General features: G+C 38.4%; 1 protein-coding gene across 8 annotated transcripts in view; it reads right to left on the minus strand.

Annotated features, from left to right (window-relative positions):
* Positions 1-229: 229 nt before the first annotated feature.
* LOC140186625 (pendrin-like) overlaps positions 230-19,918 on the minus strand; it is a 105,254-nt gene continuing 85,565 nt past the window's right edge. For all 8 annotated transcript variants that reach the window (XM_072240986.1, XM_072240989.1, XM_072240985.1 and 5 more), the window contains 9 exons: positions 19,457-19,563; positions 19,289-19,358; positions 19,104-19,196; positions 18,917-19,012; positions 15,904-16,134; positions 13,163-13,217; positions 10,725-10,870; positions 6,797-6,874; positions 230-3,581 (listed from right to left, as the gene is read on the minus strand). In XM_072240986.1, coding sequence (XP_072097087.1) covers positions 3,558-3,581; positions 6,797-6,874; positions 10,725-10,870; positions 13,163-13,217; positions 15,904-16,134; positions 18,917-19,012; positions 19,104-19,196; positions 19,289-19,358; positions 19,457-19,563 — 900 coding nt within the window. In that variant the 3' untranslated portion in view covers positions 230-3,557. The remainder of the gene's footprint in view (positions 3,582-6,796; positions 6,875-10,724; positions 10,871-13,162; positions 13,218-15,903; positions 16,135-18,916; positions 19,013-19,103; positions 19,197-19,288; positions 19,359-19,456; positions 19,564-19,918) is intronic.

The following is a 19,918-nucleotide window of genomic DNA, read 5'->3' on the forward strand; positions in this document are numbered from 1 at the left end:
GGCTCCTTGCAAGCTTTCTACATTGAGCAACTCCACTTTATGAAAAACAGTCAAATACTCCAGAAATGGCAAAAATGCCACTCAATGTGCCACAAGGCACAAAAGGGAACAACAGTTAAGTGTGAATTATATTTTGGTAAGAATAAATGGTGTGTGGGCTCATGGGGATCTTGGAGTATAATAAATAGACAACATAGTTAACAAACTAAAGTCATTTATTTCTTGTACAGGCAGAATTGCAATTTAGAAGTTACAGTAAACTCTTAGAGTTCGATTAAACCATACTTGAAATAATAAACACAAGAGATTCTGCAGATGCTGGAAATCCAGATTAACATGCACAAAATGCTGGAGGAGCTCAGGTCAGGCAGCGTCTATGGAAATGAATAAACTGTCAAAGTTTCAGACAGAGACCTTTCTTTGGGGCTGGAAACAAAAGAAGATGCCAGAATAAAAAGATGGGGATAGGAGGAGGAGGAGTGGCTAGTTGACAGGTCAAGCCAGCTGGGTGGGAAAGGTAAAGGGCTGGAGAAGAATATTAAATGATATACAAGCAATGAAAATAAATTGTAGGGTTTGCACCAGAAACGCAGTTATTCCCATCACGAAGGACTAAGCAAAGTGACTTGCTTGTTCCTTGAAAGGGTTGACCCAAGAAATCTTTAAAATAAAAGGTTTTGATAGATAGTATGTTTCTACTTGTGGAGAAGAGTAGAAGACCATCTAACTTAATGGGTGAATTCAGAATTTTTGTTTAAAAACTTGAGAGTAATCAGCAAATGACGCAAATAGGTCAGTAAATTTGTTTAGCACAAAAGTGCAGGAAGACAGACAGTTATACAAGTTTGATAAAGAAAGGTGGAAAGAGGCTTAGTGAACCAGTGGAAAGAGGACAGTGAACTATAATGAGTAGAATGGGTGAGCAGTTGCACATTCCATATACAATCATTCCTTAACTGATATCTTTATTAGACTGATCCAATCAATTTGTCATTACATTAAATTAACAAAAATTAACAGTGATCCACTCATCCATAATTATAAAGAATGTCTGCACAAAGAAATATAGGTAGTAAATGGCAAACAATATTTGGTTTCATATCAGAGAGCATTTCATGGCAAGCAAGGATATGTACCATAGGACTCCACTAGCAAACAGATCAGACTTGTAGCATGAGACAACCTCAAAAAAAAAACCCTAAGTATTTTCAAACACAAGAAAAACCCCATTCATTCCACATATTTAAAAATATTGAAACAAATGCTTACTTGTATAAAATATTTAACATTAACATGCACTTTTGTATAGTGTATTGTTTCTGATTATAACAAATTATTCCTAGACAGATCACGTCCAATAGAGTTAGTCTATCCCTCTTTTTCCCCCAATTTTCACATGCAATTCCAAAGTTGCTATTTTTATTACTTAATTCCATACTTACAACAAGATTCTGAAATGACTATAATTTTACTACAGCTTAATTGCATATTATTTTACAAAGTCTGCAGTTACAAATTAGAGTAACTGAAATTTAGGTAGCTTATCTAATAGATTCTTGCAGGTACAAATTTCCAGTCATGATCTGTCACCAATTTGCATAAATAAACAAAACCTGCAAAACAGTGAACTGAGCACTGCAAGACTAATCAAAAGCTGGATTAGCAGAGCCCATCGATGAAGAAAATATAATACAGACTATTGTTCAAAGTATACAATGATATTCCTATGCCCACAAGTGTAAGCCATGTATTGATCAACTGATTTTAAACAGATTGACACTTTAATTAATAAAGTAGACAGAAAATTTGATGAAAACTAAGGTGGATCTTAAATGATGTCATAATAACACCCGAGGACACCAATGTCAAAATTGAAAAAAAATTAAATTAACTTGCTTTAAAATTTATTCAATAAAATTCCTAATTTCAATCCTGAATCCAAAAAAACTGGTTATTTGGTGGCAAACTTTAAACTCATTAAAAGAAATAGATCAGCCTTTCTCCTTACTTCAATTACAGAACAGTAAAGTTACCACAACAATATCTTCAAATTCGTAATTCAAAAGGGGGAAACAAAAGATTTTAGCTGTTAAGCCCAATAATTCCATTAGAATTTTCACCTATCAATGAGGACATTTGAGGGAATAATACTCCAACATTTCCAGTGGAATGTATTAAAATGAATATAAAGCCAATTTTAAAACTAACACCCACATAGACTGTAATCCATGCACAGTGGTATAGAGTGCATTTCTACAGTGTACCACTTTGATGTTACAAAAAAAATGCTAATTGCTTTCACTAAAGTTGAACCTTTGTAATTGAAAATAAAACTTCCTTGTCTTTTGTTTAATTCAAGATTTGTTAATATTGTACTTTTATCTTTGATGAATAACAATCACAGCATGGACAAATAATCTGCACCCATTCACATCCCATATCCATCATTTCAAATTATATAGCCTATTGAATTGTTTTCACTGAAAGCAAGAGTAGATTGTTTAAATGGTATGATTGACCCTGAATTTTTGAGACACCTGCTATTCTGTTCAGTGATTAAATTTAAAATAAAGTAGTAAATATAATGCAGTTCTCCCACAAGGAAAAAAAAACTGATCACAATCATCCTCAAAAATTACTACTCATGGGTTACATCTAAAGCAAAATTCCAAATTAACAACATTTTTCTTCTTGATCTCCACACACTTTATTCTTCGGTGTGACTAAGGACACTTTGGTATCAATAATGTGAAGAATCACATTAACCCTGAAGGTAGCTTAATGTTTTTTTTTAAAACAATTCCAAGAGTAAAATAACTCACAGCATTAAGATTAGACATTTTTTCATGTAATATGCAATGTTCAGAATATATTATGCACTAATTATATTGTATTTGAAATAAACTTAGAATAGAAAGCATTAACCCATTAAGTTCATTTTGTAGGAAATAATTGGGTTTGAAGTTCTATATTTCTAAATATCATACCCTTGTAAAGTTTATATAATAAAATGGCACAAAACTTCAGTTTTTGATGTGCAACAATTCCTGTCCCAGTGAGCTATGGCTGATTAGATTTCAATCCAATTAAGGTGAATTCTGCAAAATTATGAATCTACTGTAGACAGAAAATGAACAATGCAAACTGGGCCCTGGCAACACATGCACAGTCTGTTTCAGATCTAAATAGTCCATAGGACATGACTGCGGAGTACTTCAGGCTGGGCTGTGCAATAGCATGACTCCAATTTATTGATCGCATCATGTCCCTAGTTGCAGAACAAAATAGTGCCTAATATACTATATAACAATGATTCCCAGGTCAAAACAACCAATAGTCACAATTGCAAGAATTTCAAGGTAGGATTGCTGTAGGTGCTTTATACATATAAAAATAGATTGCAAATCTTTTAGATTTATATCAAAGATCATTCATGGCCTATCCATATTAAAAACAAAACACCGCCCTGGTTTAGAAAACTCCAATTAATCCATAAGAACTGACAAGTGCATATGCCTTGAGAATTCTGTATCCAAGATCATTTGGATCAAAGAGCTTCAATAACTGAATCCAGTGTGGCCCTGTGAAGAAATATTTGAAATAAAATATTAACAAATCTTTTTTTTTGTTCCAGAGCAGCAATTTGAACTGCATTAACCAAAAAAAGTAAACTTTTAAACTACGAAGAAATGCAACATTCAGAACAACAACAGCATGCTTTCCCAGAAAAATCTAATCCAGATAATTGACTACTCGTCTCAAGTGCCTAGTTGAGACTCCAGATGTGATCAGCTACATTTTTGATAAATAAGTTAGCTACAAATACTGTGCTTGTTCAAAGTAAGTTTTATCAGAGTACATACAGGTCACCATGTACAACCCTGAAATTCTTTTTCCTGCAGGCAAGCTCAGCAAATCTATAGAATAGTAACTACAAACGGGATCAATGAAAGATCAGGTAGAGCACAGAAGACAAACTGTGCAAATGCAAATTATTATAGCAATAAATAACAGGAGCATGAAATAACAAGTCCTTAAAGTTGTGGGAACATCTCAACAACCCTTTTTGATCAAGAGCCTGATGGTTGAGGGTTTAACTATTCCTAAACCTGGTGGTGGTGAGTCCTGAGGTTCTCGTACCTTTTGCTTCACAGCAGCAGCGAGAAAAGAGCATGGCTTGGGTGGTGAGAATATTTAATAATGAAATTCCAATGATTTCAAGTCAAAGTCATACTATGGATGTAAGTCCAATTTAGATTTGTGGAATTGTGGTATTCTAGCTTTGCATCTATTTTCTTTGGTTTACAAGTAATACAGGAGTTTGTGTACCATCCAACCCCTAGTTCCTGACTGAGCAAGTGTTTCTTTGTGTCAAAGCCTCCAGCTGAAGTGCATAGACATCTGAAGCCAGCCTTGACCAAGTCTTTAAACACTATCCAGATTATATACTAATGCCACAAGGACAACAATGGTGAGCAGTATTATTGTATGAGTTTCCTCTTTCTAGCCCAGGGTTAGAAAACTAACCCTATGGACCAGAGATACAGCCCAGGTTTCATTCTGCACTGTATCGAGGCCTCACACTGTGTTGACAGCTTTTGACAGGCCAGTTCTGCCAATAGTTTTTCATTTTTGGTACATGTTTTGAGAAAAAGATGAAAATTGTTCAAAATAGATAATTAAAATGTTGGAAACATTTTTAAATAATTTAAAATTTTAAGAGCATCAAGTAATTAAAATACTGGAATAAAGTGAAAAACCAAACCACCTGTGGAGAGTTTAGTTCTTTGTTCTTATGAGAGCCTGCCATACTGTAATGTTGAAAGGGCTGGATGCAAGGTATATCAGGCCTCACCTTAGCGCCGAGCTTCACTGTTGGGCCAGTGCAGCAGTGGAGGTTGTGGTCAGGTAAGTCAGCATCTAGCATTCACTTCATCTCAGACTTCTCCACTTGACCCTATCTGCATATAAACCCGAGACTGGCTGAACCACCCTCTACTACTGGGAACCAGTGTTTGGCAAGCTCAGTTCAGCTCATTGTTATTGTTAAAATATACTGTACATACAAGGTTGTTGCAAAAATCAACATCAGATGACAAACTGAATGACCCCCCCCCCCCCACAATATTGCATTCTCAAGTTTAATTTTACTCAGTAATGCTATTCCTTTTTCCCCCCACATTCTGGCTCAGGGGTGGGGGGGGGGGGCTTGGTAGCATAGTGGTTAGCACAACGCTGTACAATACAGGCGAACCCGGTTCAGTTCCCACCACTGCCCGTAAGGAGTTTGTACGTTCTCCCCGTGACGGCGTGGGTTTCCTCCCACAGTCCAAAGACGTATCAGATGGTAGGTTAATTGCTCACTGCAAACTGTCCCGTGATTTGTCTAGGATTAAACTGTGGGGTTGCCAGGCAGCGTGGCTCAAAAGGGAAAGAAGTGCTGCATCTCAAGAAATAAAAAAAATAAAATGCTCCAATTTCGTTAACTTCTTCCAGCTGATTCATTTTAACTTCCTCCCAGCTTCCCAACTTGTTGAATTCTCTTCCCTTTTCTCCTTACATATGCTTCACTCTTTCTCCCTTTATCCTTATACTCTGAGAGTCAGGCAGTATGATTAGTAACAGCTTCTCGCCGATTTCTTTTACTGCCAGGGGCCAATATTGAGATTAGAAACTGGAGGAGGACATTCAGGCCTTTAAGCCCATTCTTAGCACACATGATCCATGTTACAACTCAGTTCACCAACAGTTACTCCACATCTCAACATTCTTCCCTAATGATCTCAGTTACAGAAATTACAATTGAACTCGTTATGAAAATATGCTCTGTGGCCACTTTATTAGATTGGTACTTCCTGTACCACTGAGTGAATGTTCATGATCTTGCACTAATGTAGCCCATCCACTGCAAGGCTTGGATTTAGAGACACTCTTCTAGTCAGTGTTGCAACGTCTGGTTATTTGATTTGCAGTTGCCTTCCTGTCAGCTTGAACCAGTCTGGCCATTCTCCTCTGACCTCTCTCATTAACAAGGCATTTTTACCCACAGAACTGCCATTCACTGGATATTATTTTGTTTTTCCCCACACCATTCTCTGTAAACTCTAGAGTGCTGTGCATGAAAATCCCAGGAGATCAGCAGCTTGAAATACTCAAACCACCCCGTCTGGCACCAACAATCATTCAATGGTCAACGTTACTTAGATCATATTTCTTCCTCATTCTGATGAGTGGTGTGAACAACAATTAAATGTCTACATGCTTTTATGTATTGAGTTTCTGAAACATAATTGGCTCATTAGATATTTGCATTAACAAGCAGGTGTATAGGTATACCTAATAAAGTGGCCTCTGAGTGCACCTCTGCTCAATTAATATTATTAACAATGCAATCAATATACATTTTGACTAGTTCAACTATAAGCCTTGACATCGAATATCACGACATAGTCAACGTCAAAAATAGTTACTGTTCAACAAATGTCCCATGCACAGTTAGCAGGTAAATGCAGGTCAGCTGGTACAGACCAAGCACGCCTATTTTATATTGTAAAACTGTTTCCAGCAGGTCAGCTACAATTGCGCTTTACGATATCTACAAGGCTGTGTACTAAGCCACAAACTACTTTGGTGGTTTTCCTGTAAACTGCTTTGACATTGATCTGGAAGGTCGAAGTAAAGGATGATAAAGGCCACTCCTTACACCAAAGGAGATCATGCTAGTGATGTGAATTTGAGAGTGAGGAAGCCCCAAGATATGCTAGAAGAAAAATATTTCTTAAATATTGGCATTTACCTGATTCTGATCTTCTAGTTCTTCCACATCATCCTCGACTTCTTCCAAAGGTTCTTTTGATTCTTGTATGAGTGATATCTAGTTGGAAACACAATTAACAAATCAGTAAAATGTAGCTGTATAATAATGAAACAGCATGAAGGGCGGTAAATCTCTGTCTATTAAACAATAGGCAATTTATTATATCTGACAAACTAATTCTATCAGCATATTTAGCAATTTACTGTGTTTATTTTCCTCATAGCAGACTGTTACAACATCTTTTCTTGTGAGCACAAATATAATTTGCTTTCTAGACTATATGATCTAATATATATTACAAGTAATAGCACTCCGAGTCACCTCCCTAGATACTGCAACATATTTCCAACCATTTATCAATAGAGAGGTTGATTACAGAATATAGAACAGGATAGCATGGGACTGGCCATTCAGCCCAACAAGCCTCTTCCTGTGCATTTTCCATATCTCACTATTTTCATGTGCCTGTCCAAAAGCCTCAAACTCCACCAAACTGCCTGCTTTCACTACCACCCATGGTATCCCATTCCAGGTATCCACTACTCTGTATAGGGAAAAAAATAACTTGCCACTTATGTTCCCTTTAAACTACCCCTCCCATCCTTAAAAAGGTGGTTCCCAACCTGGTCCACAGACCTCTCAGCTTATGCTAGGGGTCCATGGCATAAAAAAGGTTGGGAACCCTTGCCTTAAAAAACCACATCCTCTGGTGTTTGACCCTACAGAAAAGATTCTGACTTTCTATTTTACCTATGCCTCTCAGTTTTGAAGACCTTTAACAAGTCTCCCCTCAGCCTGCAATGCTCTCGAACAGGGGTTCCCAACTTGGGGTCCACAGACCCCTTGGTTAATGGTAAGACTCCATGGCATTAAAAAGAAAAGGTTGGGAACTCCCTGCTGTAGAGCAAGTAACCCAACCCAAGTTTGTTCAACGCTTTGTTGTAGTCCATACCCTCTAATCCAGCAGCATGATGGTAAACCTCTTTGGTACTTTTTCTAGTCTCTACCTTCTACTATGGTGGAGCAACTACACACAATTCTCTAACAGCATCCGTTAGTCTTGCGAGACCATGGATCTGCGCCTGGAAAGTCTTCACTCTCCAGGGCGCAGGCCTGGGCAAGGTTGTATGGAAGACCAGCAGTTGCCCATGCTGCAAGTCTCCCCTCTCCACACCGATGTTGTCCAAGGGAAGGGCATTAAGACCTATACAGCTTGGCACCAGTGTCGTCGCAGAGCACTGTGTGATTAAGTGCCTTGCTCAAGGACACAACACGTTGCCTCGGCTGGGGCTCGAACTCACGACCTTCAGATCGCTAGTCAAATGCCTTAACCACTTGGCCACGTGCCCACACAAATCTGGCTAAGATCTTACATAACTGCAACATGACTTCCTTACTCTTCTACTCAACATCCCTACCAATGAAGGCAAACATGACATATGCCTCCTTTACCATCTTATCCATCTTAATCTACTTTCAGTGAACTATGGAGCAGGACCCCAAGATCCCTCTGTACATCAATGCTATTAAGTGGCCTACCATTAACTGTATAGTTTCTCATTCTGTTTAACTTACTGAAGTGCAATATCTCACACTTGCCTGGATTAAACACCATCTGTCACTCCTCTTCTCATATCTACAATTGATTTATATCCCACTGTTTTAATGATAGTCCTTTACATTGTCCACAACTCCATCAATCTTTGTGTCGCCCACAAATTTGCCAATCTAACCATCTACATTTTCATCCAGATCATTGATAATATTACAACCATCAAGTCCCAACACCAATCCTCATGGAATAACACTCATCTGGACCTCCAGCCAAAATAGCAACCTTCCACCACTACTGTCTTCTAGAGAGCAAACCTGTTCCAAATCCAAATTTGCAATTCACCCTGGCTCCCATGCATCTTTATCTTCTGAATCAACCTACCATGAAGGACCTTATTAAATGTCATGCTAAAGTCCAAATAGATAACATCTGCTGCTTCAAACAAGCAATTTTGACACCTCCTTAAAAAACTCATTAAGACATGATCTGCTCCGCACAAAGACATGCTGGCTGTCCCCAAGTAGGCCATGCTTTTCCAAATGAGCACAAATCCTATCCCTCAGTATCCTCTCCAATTGCGTCCCTCCCATTGATGTGGTCTCATTGGCTTATAACTACCTGGGCTATTCCCATTTCCCTTCTTGAACAAAGGCACATTGGCTACTCTAATTCTCGAACAACTATTTATTGCTAGTGATGATACAAAGATTTTTGTCAAAATCCCTGTAATCTATTCACTTGCTTCTTTCAATGCTTTGGTATATATTCAGTACATTATTAAGCTCAAGGGAATTATCCACTTTAATGCTTTTAAGGCGGCTGAGGACTACCTCCTCTGGAATCTCTGAATGTCCCAGCACATTAGTATGCCCCACTCTTCTTCACTATCCTGCAAATCATACCCCTCCATAAAAAAAGATGCAGAGTATTGATTTAGCACCTCAGCCACTTGCCCTGACTCCAGGCATAAATTCTCTCCATTATTCTTAAATGGACCTACCCTCCTGTTAGTAATCCTATTTTTCTCAATACAAGTATAAAATGCCTTGGGATTCTCCTTTATCTTGCATGCCAAGGCTATTTCATAGCACCTTTTGACCTTTCTAATTGTCTGTATGAACACTTTCCTGCTGACTTCATATTCCACAAGGGCCCCAGTCTGATTTTAGCTTCCTGAACTTTATGCATGCTTCCGTTTTCTTGCTTCCCATTTGCAGATGACTTCCAAACATTTGTGGCAAAAGGAGGGAAAGAATTATGAACATTGGAAAACAACTCGCAGGGTTGTTAAAATGCTCTTATAAATTACTTCAAAAAACATAAGGAATGCTGGCAGTGGATCACAACTCTCCACTTATTGAGTAAGATTCTGATAACTGGATAATGGGTTCCAGTTAATGAACTATGAAATGATACTAAAATGTTTCAACCAACTACTGGCCAGTATTAAGACAACATTAGTGGCTTTCATTCAAAGTCTGACACACCATGTCATTCCATGTCTCCACGCAGGTGGTTGAATTATGAACTCAGGCACTTTCATCCAAGAGCTTGATCTGGTGCATAGTAAACTGTTACATACAGGAACTTCACTTTCTTCAGTTTTCTCCTCCTTCATCAAAAGGTGCCACCATATAAGAGTCCCATTATATTAATTCAATAGATATTGGGCACATAGTTCTGCTTGAGCTAGTCCGAGCAGATATTCTGTAATGTATTTGTCCTTTCCTTCATGTATCCTGTGCCTCTGACTCTGTTTTACAGGTTAATCCAAAGGACACAGCATAAAAGTGAAAAGCATTAACTGAGCAGTTCTATTCCAATACACTCTTTCTATCTCTCTGCTAAAGTCTTCATCCCCACTTCCTTCAATATGTGTAAGCAGCACTGCAGCATAGGGGGTCAGCACAGCACTTTACAATACCAGCGATCTGGGTTCAATTCCCACAGCTGCTTGTATGTTCTGCCCGTGACTACATGGGCTTCCTCCAGGTGTTCTGGCTTCCTCCCACAGTACCTACCAGTTAATTAGTCATTGTAAATTGTCCTTTGATTATGCTAGGATTACATCAGGGTATTGCTGTGTGGTAAGGCTCAAAGGACCTATTCTACCATGTTTCTTACCAGATAAAAGTAAACAAACAAAACATCAGCTCACTGCATTACTCAGGAAACTAAAAGGAAATTATCACATCTCTTTCTTTCTGTGAACAGACAATAGTCAGAATGGAAAATGGTGTGAATTATAGGAGTATAGAATTAATACATGTTCTACAATCTTTACTCTAGATTTGATGCAAGTTTTCTATCTGAGAAGCAAAATTTCATCAAATTTCATCAATTGCCTCTTACCTTCTCAAATATAGGATCTTGTATTTCTTCGTACATAGTCTGAGTGTGTATGTGAACAACAGCATCATGAACAGTGAGGTAAAACATGTCCTTTTTCACGCTTTCATCAAAAAAGCCACAATTTTCCAATTTCTTCACAATGTGATCTGGAATTCAGGTGGGAAACAAGATTTTTTAAAAAATCATTCCTAGCTGTGTGACTTTAGCAAAAATAAATCAGATTTGAAGGGTCACAGCCTGAAACGTCAACTGTTCATTCATTTCCATAGACACTGCCTGACCTGCTGAGTTCCTCCAGCATTTTCTGTCTGTCGCTTCTGAGTTTACTTTGAATCACAGACATAAAATTAATCATTCACTACTGTACTGGGTATAATAGTCCAGTGTTTCAAGCAAATCCATGCAACTGTGACAGCTATAAACCACTGAAGGCAGAGCAGCTCAACAACATGCAAATTTCAAGTTTTGTTTTGGATGAATGATAGACTAAAAAGAATGCTTTTTATTACTGACAATTAAATTATTCTAACAGAGTCTGAAGCATTCACAATTTACTGGAAATAATTATTACAATTACAAATTAAAATCATAAAAAATCACTTAAGCATTTAAAAAGCAGTGAAATTATGAAAATGGACTTAATTATCCTCTCTGCAGCTATAATGTCTCCATTCAAATGAAAAGGCTCACTGATTGGATGCCAGATCTAATCACTCTGTTAATCACTCCCTACCATCCATCAGGGACATTTATCAGGAGTGCTGCATACACAGGACACCTAGGCTACGTCCACACTATGCTGGATAATTTTGAAAACACCGGTTTCGAGTCAGAACGATAGGTGTACACACTAAGCATTTTTCAAAATATCTCTGTCCACATTAGATGGATATTTGGGCAAATCTCCTTCTACTGGGCATGCGCAGGACACACAGAAAACAAGCGAAGAGGAAACGATATACTTGGTGCGAGTTTGTCCAGTTACAGAGTAGAAAAACTTAAAAGGAATTGCTCTTGGCTCTCGCGCAGGAGGACTTAAAACTAAAAAAAAAACAAATACTGAAGCGTATGGAGACAACCGACATGGAGTTCATGGACAGTATGACCCAGCTGACGAGGAACATTGAAAAACTGACTAACTCTGTTGCATTAATAAAGCACCTTGTTATATGTATAAAACATGTCTGCATCAGTGATATCATGTATTTCCATACATGTTACATTAGGCTGTTACACATCTATTGTCAGAGAAGTACTTGCATAAATAGGTAAACCACCTTCATACAAGCAAGGACAGAAAACAGGGCAAAGTGAGTATACTTATTTATTCAGTAAGCTATGAGTCAAAGTATTTGGTGAGTACATTTCTAACTCTTCTGGCTTCAGTCTCGTTGCTGTCTGTTCTGAAGTTGTTAGGTTCTGCAAAGCGCAGAATCAAATATAGCTGTGATGATTGTACGCTCTAGTATCAATTCTTTGGCGACAATAAAGTAGAATTAATAATAAGAAGAATAATAATAATAAGAAAACAATGAAATACCGCGCTGCTGCCATCTGTTCCTGCACGTCATGATAGCGGTTTTAAAAAGCTCTGGTTACCCCATACACACTGCAATGGATATTAGGCGTTTCAGATTTATTCACTCTGGAGACTGTTTCTGAAAATCTCCGTTTTCGGGGGCTGAAAACGCCATTTCAGTGTGGACGGAAGGTCAAAACGAAGAGAAAAAGCTTTGTTTTCAAAATTATCCGGCGTAGTGTGGACGTAGCCCTAGTATTATCAATGGTCCCACCCATCCATCCTTTTTGACTTTCTACCATCAGGCAGAAGGTCTCTGACGCATTAAAGACAAGAATGGTTAGGATGAGAAACAGTTTCTTCTCTCAGGCCATTAGGCTTCTGAACTCCCTACCACATTGTATTCAAAGAGTCACTGGTTAACCTGTTTATGGACCTTAACAATATTTAATTTATAAACTTTATTTATGCGTAAATCATCTGTAGATTTTATCCTTACTTTCATCTGTTATTATGTGTTACATGTGTGTTATATGCATTACTGTGCTTTACACGCTGCTCTGGAGAAACATCATCTCATTTGACGGTATACATGTATATAGTTAAATGACAATAAACTTGACTTGATTTGAAAATGTTTGGGAATTGCAGCAAGCCAATGCTCCATTGCTGAACTTCACAGGGTATTACACAGTTCCATGCAGAGCCCATGTTTACCAACAGGTTTTCTAGCAGGAAATTTTCTATCAGCGAGAATCAAAATTCTGTGTTTGGAAACAGGCATGCTAGTGAGTCCTGGACTAGTCGGTGAATCATTATGGAGCTGCTGGGCAAACCCAGAGAAACATTGTTATTTTTTGTTTATCAAGTTAATATTTCTGGTTTGTAAAAACTGATTTATTATTCAAAATTAAATTACCTTCATATGCTGCCACATAAACTTTAACGCCTATTCGTTCAAATTGCTTTACCAACTGCAATAGATAATAATTTACATGTCACCAGGGGTCAACTTCAAATGCCATTTCCTATAGTTTAAAAAGACTGAGGAAAACTCAAGTTTCTATCAGAACAGAACTATGTGAATTTTATTTATAAATGGAAATAAAGCAGAAAATACAAAATGTCAAAAAGGTCAGCAATTTGAAGCAAAACCCTCACATATAGATTTAGACCTTTTCTGAAATAAAAGGGAAACTGAAAAGCCAATGAAAGGGGAAAATGGGAATATGATCCAAGTGCAGCAGAAGGCTCTGAAAGTTAATCAGAAGGACTAATCAGGCACTAAGCTCCATCACCAGTTACCCAATTATGCATTAAATGAACTCTAATGATTGCAGACATTGATAAATACAATTTAGAATACTACTTTCAGAGACTACAGTTATACCTGCTAATGAAAGGTCTGAACTCAGAGATGGGCAAACCTGATTTATAATGTATGTCGATGGTGTGTGCACACCACGCAATTTCAAGGCAGAGATGGAAAAGTTCTTTCCTCAAATAGTTTAACAGCAACAGCACTTACTATGCATTGAACTTGAAGGGACGCAAGTCAGAAGCTTAAAGGTTTTGCAGTGTGGTGCTAACTTTGACCCGCACACCTTCTAGATTGGATTAACAATTTTGCATTAGTGAGTAAATGTAAGAAAGAAACAACTTCTCGATTTCCATGGTAACAGCATACATTGAAAGCCTAAGGGTAGAGACACCCAATTTACAATAGCAGTTACTATTACAAGGGAGTAGGTGCTCAAAAAGCTGAAAGACCTAAAAGGTGCACAACTCACTTGGACCAGATAAACTGCACCCAAGGGTTCTGAAAGAGGTAGCGGTAGAGATTGTGGAGGCACTAGCAGACATCCCACCTCTCCCGGAAGTTCCGGGAGTCTCCCGCATATTAATAGTGGCTCCCTGATGCCCGTAAATTATATACAATATCACGGAAATCAATTTTTTTGAGAGAAAGCGAAAGCAAGAGAGCAACCACGAGAGGGGGAGAGAGAGAGAGAGCACACGCAAGCCAGAGAGTGAGAAAGCAAGAGCGAGAGAGCGAGAGCGAGAGAGAACACGCGAGTGAGAGAGAGAGAGTGCGAGAGCACACCATGGCAGGGTATTCCAAAAAAAAATATATAAAGCGTACATCACCTCAGACTACACTAAAGTGTACCCCTGCCTAATAGGGGTCAAAATAATGACAGTGTTGCTCGCTGCACTGTTTGCAACAGTGACTTTTCTATTGCCCATGGTGGGTTAAGACTGTAAAAGACATGTTGAGGTAAGTTTAACAGGTGTCATTCATTCATTAGCATAGCTAACGTTGTTTAAACTAGCTGGCTAGCTGCTAAGGAGCTACTCTATTGCAGACATCCCACCTCTCCTAGAAGTTCCAGGAGTCTCCCGCAAATTGATGGTGCTACATCCCTGAAATGAGTTTTTGCAGGGTGGGATGTCGGCACTAGTAATGATCTTTGAAGAATCATTAGGCACTGGCATGGTTCTGGAGGACTAGAAAAATGCAAATGTCACTCCACTCAAAGAAAGGAGGGAGGCAGCAGAAAGGAAATTATAGACTAGTAAGCCTGACCTCAGTGGTTGGGAAGATGTTGCAGTCAATTGTTAAGGAGATGGAGTATTTTGTGAGACAGGACAAGACAGGGCAAAGTCAGTATGGTCTCAAGGGAAAATCTTGCCTGACAAACCTGTTGGGAGTTCTTTGAGGAGATTACAAGTAGGATAGATAAAGGGAATGCAGTGGATGGAAATCTGGACTTTCAGAAGGCCTTTGACAAGATGCCATACACGAGGCTGCTTACCAGGTTAAGAACTCATGGTATTACAAGTTATCAGCATTGGCTGATTGGTAGGAGGCAGCAAGTGGGAATAAAATGATCCTTTTCAGGTTGGCTGCCAGTGACTAGTGGTGTTCCGCAGAAGCCAGTGTTGTGACGGCTTCTTTTTATGCTGTGTATCAATGGTTTAAATGATGGAAGAGATGGCTTTGCTGCCAAGTTTGCAGATGATACGAAGGTTGGTGAAGGGGCAGGTAGAGTTGAGGAAATAGGAAGCCTGTAGTACTTATATTAGGAGAACAGGCAAGAAAGTGGCAGGTTGAGTCAGTGGTGAGGAAGGCAAATGCAATATTAGCATTCATTTCAAGGGGTCTAGAATACAAGAGCAGGGATATGATGCTGAAGCTTTATAAGACATTGCTGAGGCCGCACCTTAAGTATTGTGAACAGTTTTGGGCTCCTCATCTTAGACGAGATGTGCTGGCATTGGAGACCAGGTCATTTAGGTGTATTTAACACAGAGATCGATAGGTTCTTGATTGGCACGGCATCAAAGGTTACAGGGAGAGGGAAAGGGAATGGGGCTGAGGAGGGGGAAAATAAAGGATCAGGCACAATTGAATGGTAGAGCAGACTCATTGGGCCATGTGGCCTAATTCTGCTCCTATGTCTTATGGTCTTCACATCAGAATGAATTCTAAAACCTAGCCCTCAATTCCTTTTAATTAGACCATCCATATTCTAAAGAAAGGATCTCACAAGGAACAAATCACTTAAAACTGTAGGTATTAATGATGTACTTTAGGGATTTTTTTTTTTATAAACATGATTTTCACAATGCTACTTGTTACAACAAAAGTTTACTTACCATTTTAAAGATTCGGACTCCCACAATGTCAATAAATGACACGGAACTGAAATCAAAAATAAGGCTATGAATGGTAACTTTGGGAACCAGGACTTTGATTGGGAGTTCAGCGTTCCAGTCAACTTGGATTTCCACTTCCTTTGTGGGAACGTCTGGATCTGGCTCTTCTGCAGCGTTCTCGTCATCTTCGAAAGCTTCATTGGCAATACTTCCGTCAGTTACAACCCCGTCCTAAAGATGGGAAAGCAATTTCTGAAATATAACTGCTGGACAAATACCAACTTGGATCACTGCGAAATTCATCCTGCATATAAAATAATGGAAAATTACCCTCAACAGACGGCAGAGGAAAATAAGAAAATCTGGAGTTACAGGAAGGTGACCAACACTATGGGAAAATATGAGGCTAAGCGCTTTATCAGAAAGAATAGAAATGGTGATTTCTATTTGAAATTGAGAAATGTGTTTGCTTTCAGGAAGACTTGGGTGTCCTGGTTCGTCACAGACAAAGTAAACATGCAGGTAAACAAGCAATTAGGAAAGCAAGTGGGACCTTGGTCTTTATTCCAAAGGAATTAAGAGTACAGAAACAAGGAACTTTTACTAATATTGTGCATAATACTGATGAGATCACATTTGGATTAGTTTGTGCAGTCTTGATCGTTGTGCAAGAGAAATTAAGTTGGTGCAGCACACATTCTGTGGTTACTCAATAAACTGAGATGTGAGACAGAGTGCACTCTAGACAGTTTAGAAAAACGAGTGGGCTTGGCAGAATTTTATCCAGAGGCTCCAATATCATGGTGGATAGATCAGATCTTGGGGTCAGCTTTTCAGGATAAAGTGACCAAGACTAGGAGAAATCAGTTCGTGCAGGGGACTGCAAACCTTTGGAATTCTCCACCTTAAAAGGCCGCAGTTGATTGGTCATAAGAGTATATTTGTGATTAATAGGCTTCAGTATTCTAAGATGTTCAAAGGAAATTTATTACCAAAGTACATGAATGTCACTATATACGACCCTGAGATTTGTTTTCTTGCAGGCATACACAATAAATTCAAGATGTTCAGAATTTAGGATAATTCCTGCTTCTATTTCTTATGTCCTCATGGTGGAGATTTCTTGATCTTTGACTAACTTCTATAGATGTATGGCGGAGAGTGTACTGACTGGCTGTGTCACAGCCTGTTATGGAAACGCCAATGAGTGGGAAATCCTACAAAAAGTAGTGGATATAGCCCAGTTCATCATGGGCAAAGACCTCCCCACCATTCAGTACATCTACGTGGATCACTGTCGCAGGAAAGCAGCATCCATCATCGGGGACCCCCACCTCCCAGTTCATAGCCTCTTCTCACTGCTGCTATCACGAAGGAGGTACAGGAACCTCAGGACTCACACCACCAGGTTCAGGAACAGTTACTACCCCTCAACCATCAGGCTGTTGAACCAAAGGAGACAACTTCACTTACTCCATCTCCGAAATGTTTCCACAACATATGGACTCACCTTTTAGGACTCTTCATCTCATGTACCCAATATGTTTGTTTAATTATTATTAATTTATTTTTGTATTTGCACAGTTTGTCATCTTCTGCACTCTGGTTGAACACCCAAGTTGGGCAGTCTTTCATTGATTCTGTTAAGGTTATTATTCTATAGATTTATTGAGTATGTCTGCAAAAACAATGAATCTCAGCATTGTATACAAGGACATATATGTACTTTAATAATAAAGTTACTTTTGACCAGGAGAATACTCCAGAATAAGGTGAATGAGCTTTGAAAGTGTGAAACGAAAAGAGTGATGAAGACACGATTTGTGGTAATGGAGTAGGGTTGGTGGGAGATGCAGGACAGAAGAGAGTAATCTGTACAGTAGGCTAACATCCAATGCTTGCAGATGTTCATGAAATCAAGCATTTTATATACATCTTGTTACTTTATTTTCAATAGTTTTTAAAATGTCAAATCACTAAAAATGATGCACTATCAGCCACACTCAGCTTTTACAGCTGGTAAATATGGAAGCGAGTTTTTCCAGCTCTTAAAGTTTGATGGATTTCTTGCTGGAATCCAGGATGGTTCAGGAAAGCAAGGAAGGCCCACCCCACTGGGTTTAGTGTTTTGCAGGTATGTTGCGATGCTGAGTGATGGTTCTGGACAGCAGAGACAGACCATTCATTCACATTCATTTGGAAGTTGAATGTGAGGGAATTCATATTCACCTAAAAAAAAATTAACAGAAGTAATTGATTTTAATAAAAAAGGTTAAAAGACTACAGAGAAAATTTACAAGGATGTTGCCAGGTCTGGAGGACTAGAATTATAAGGAAAGATTGAACAGGTTAGGGCTTTGTTCCTTGGAACACAGAAGACTGAGGGGAGATTTGATAGAGGTACACAAAATTATAAGTGGTATAGATAGGGTAAATGCAAGCAGGCTTTTTCCACTGAGGTAGGGTGGGATACAACCAGAGGTCATGGGCTAAGGGTGAAAGGTGAAAAATTTAAGGGCAATGTGATGGGAAACTTCACTCAGAGGGTCATGAAAGTGTGGAATGACCTACCTGTGCAAGTGGTGCGTGTGAGCTCACTTTCAATGTTTAAGAGAAGCTTGGATAGGTACACGGGGAGTGGGAGATATGATCCTGGTGCAGGTCAATGGGAGTAAGCAGTTTAAGTGGTTCAGCTCCGGCTAGATGGGCCGAAGAGCCTGTTTCTGTACAGTACTTTTCTATAACTGACATTAATGAGGAAGACAGTTATGTGTGAATATACAAACAAAAGACATCCAAGATTGAGATGAAGCTATTGGAGGAAATGCAATATTGTGACAAGTATGAGAGAAAATACTTTAAAAAAATAATAGGATAATGGATACAGGCTGCAGAGATACAGCACATGAAGGCCAGAAAATTGAAGGGAATGGAGTAAGAAGCTAAAATTAATTAAAAATTTACTCATTTATAGAAATGGCCAGTATAACAAAGTCAATTTAAGTGGGTTCACCTTTGTTGCTCTTAATTGACCCTTCTTTACAAGTTTCTGAATCTTCTTCAAAGCCTTTGTTCGCTTATTGAACACTCGAACTGGATTAAATCCAACCTGAAAAGATTTCATTCATAAAATTACAAGCCAGTTAAATAAAAATGTATTTAAAAGAGCTGCATTTTATACAACTAGAGATCATACTCACAATGCTATTGAGTCTCTCCTTAAAATAATCAACACTTCCAAAAAACAAGGGAGAAGAAAATTTGAAGATCTTCACACCACTTGGTTCAACAAGCTGTCAAACACAATAGGAAAACACTCTCCATTAGAACAATAATACTAGAACCATATTTTGGAGCACAGTAAAACAAAATGAAATATACCTACATTTTTATATTTCTTCAGATTCTTGTAAATGTCTGTGTTTGGTACATTTGCTAGAGCTGCGGAAACTGGGCTAAAAGATTAATGTTTAATTTAATAAATGATTTTATTTAGTATATGATAAATAAAACAATTTCATTCTTTAAAAAAAAACGATAATCAAATACTTACAACTGGGCCCTAAGGACAACAGTAAGAAGTTCAAAGCATACACCAACTAAAAGCCCCAAATCTAATCCCAAAAGGATGGATGCAATCCATGTCACAACCCATATGAGCTGCAGAAAAACAGGACAATGCAAGTTAGAACACAATCTTTTAATGATTGACAGTTTTTAAAAAATACTCATCTTACCAAGAGAGTTAAAAATCTATTAGCTTTAGACGTACACTTATTAAACAAAAATAAACCATTTCATGTTTAACTCTCCATTACAATAGCCTGTCAAATTACTCCTTTTGTTTTAAAAAGGTATTGGGTAAAAATTTAAATCTCTAGTTCTTCTTGGACATTTTACTGTTGATTGTTAGATTTAGATTGGATGAATAAATTCATTTTTGTATGATTTAAGGCTCCATTACTGCGATGAGGGCATGGCTGCATTCAAATTGATGACAGTACAAGAAAAACAT

Source organism: Mobula birostris, chromosome 23 (genome assembly GCF_030028105.1).
Source record: "Mobula birostris isolate sMobBir1 chromosome 23, sMobBir1.hap1, whole genome shotgun sequence".
Lineage (NCBI taxonomy): Eukaryota > Metazoa > Chordata > Chondrichthyes > Myliobatiformes > Myliobatidae > Mobula > Mobula birostris.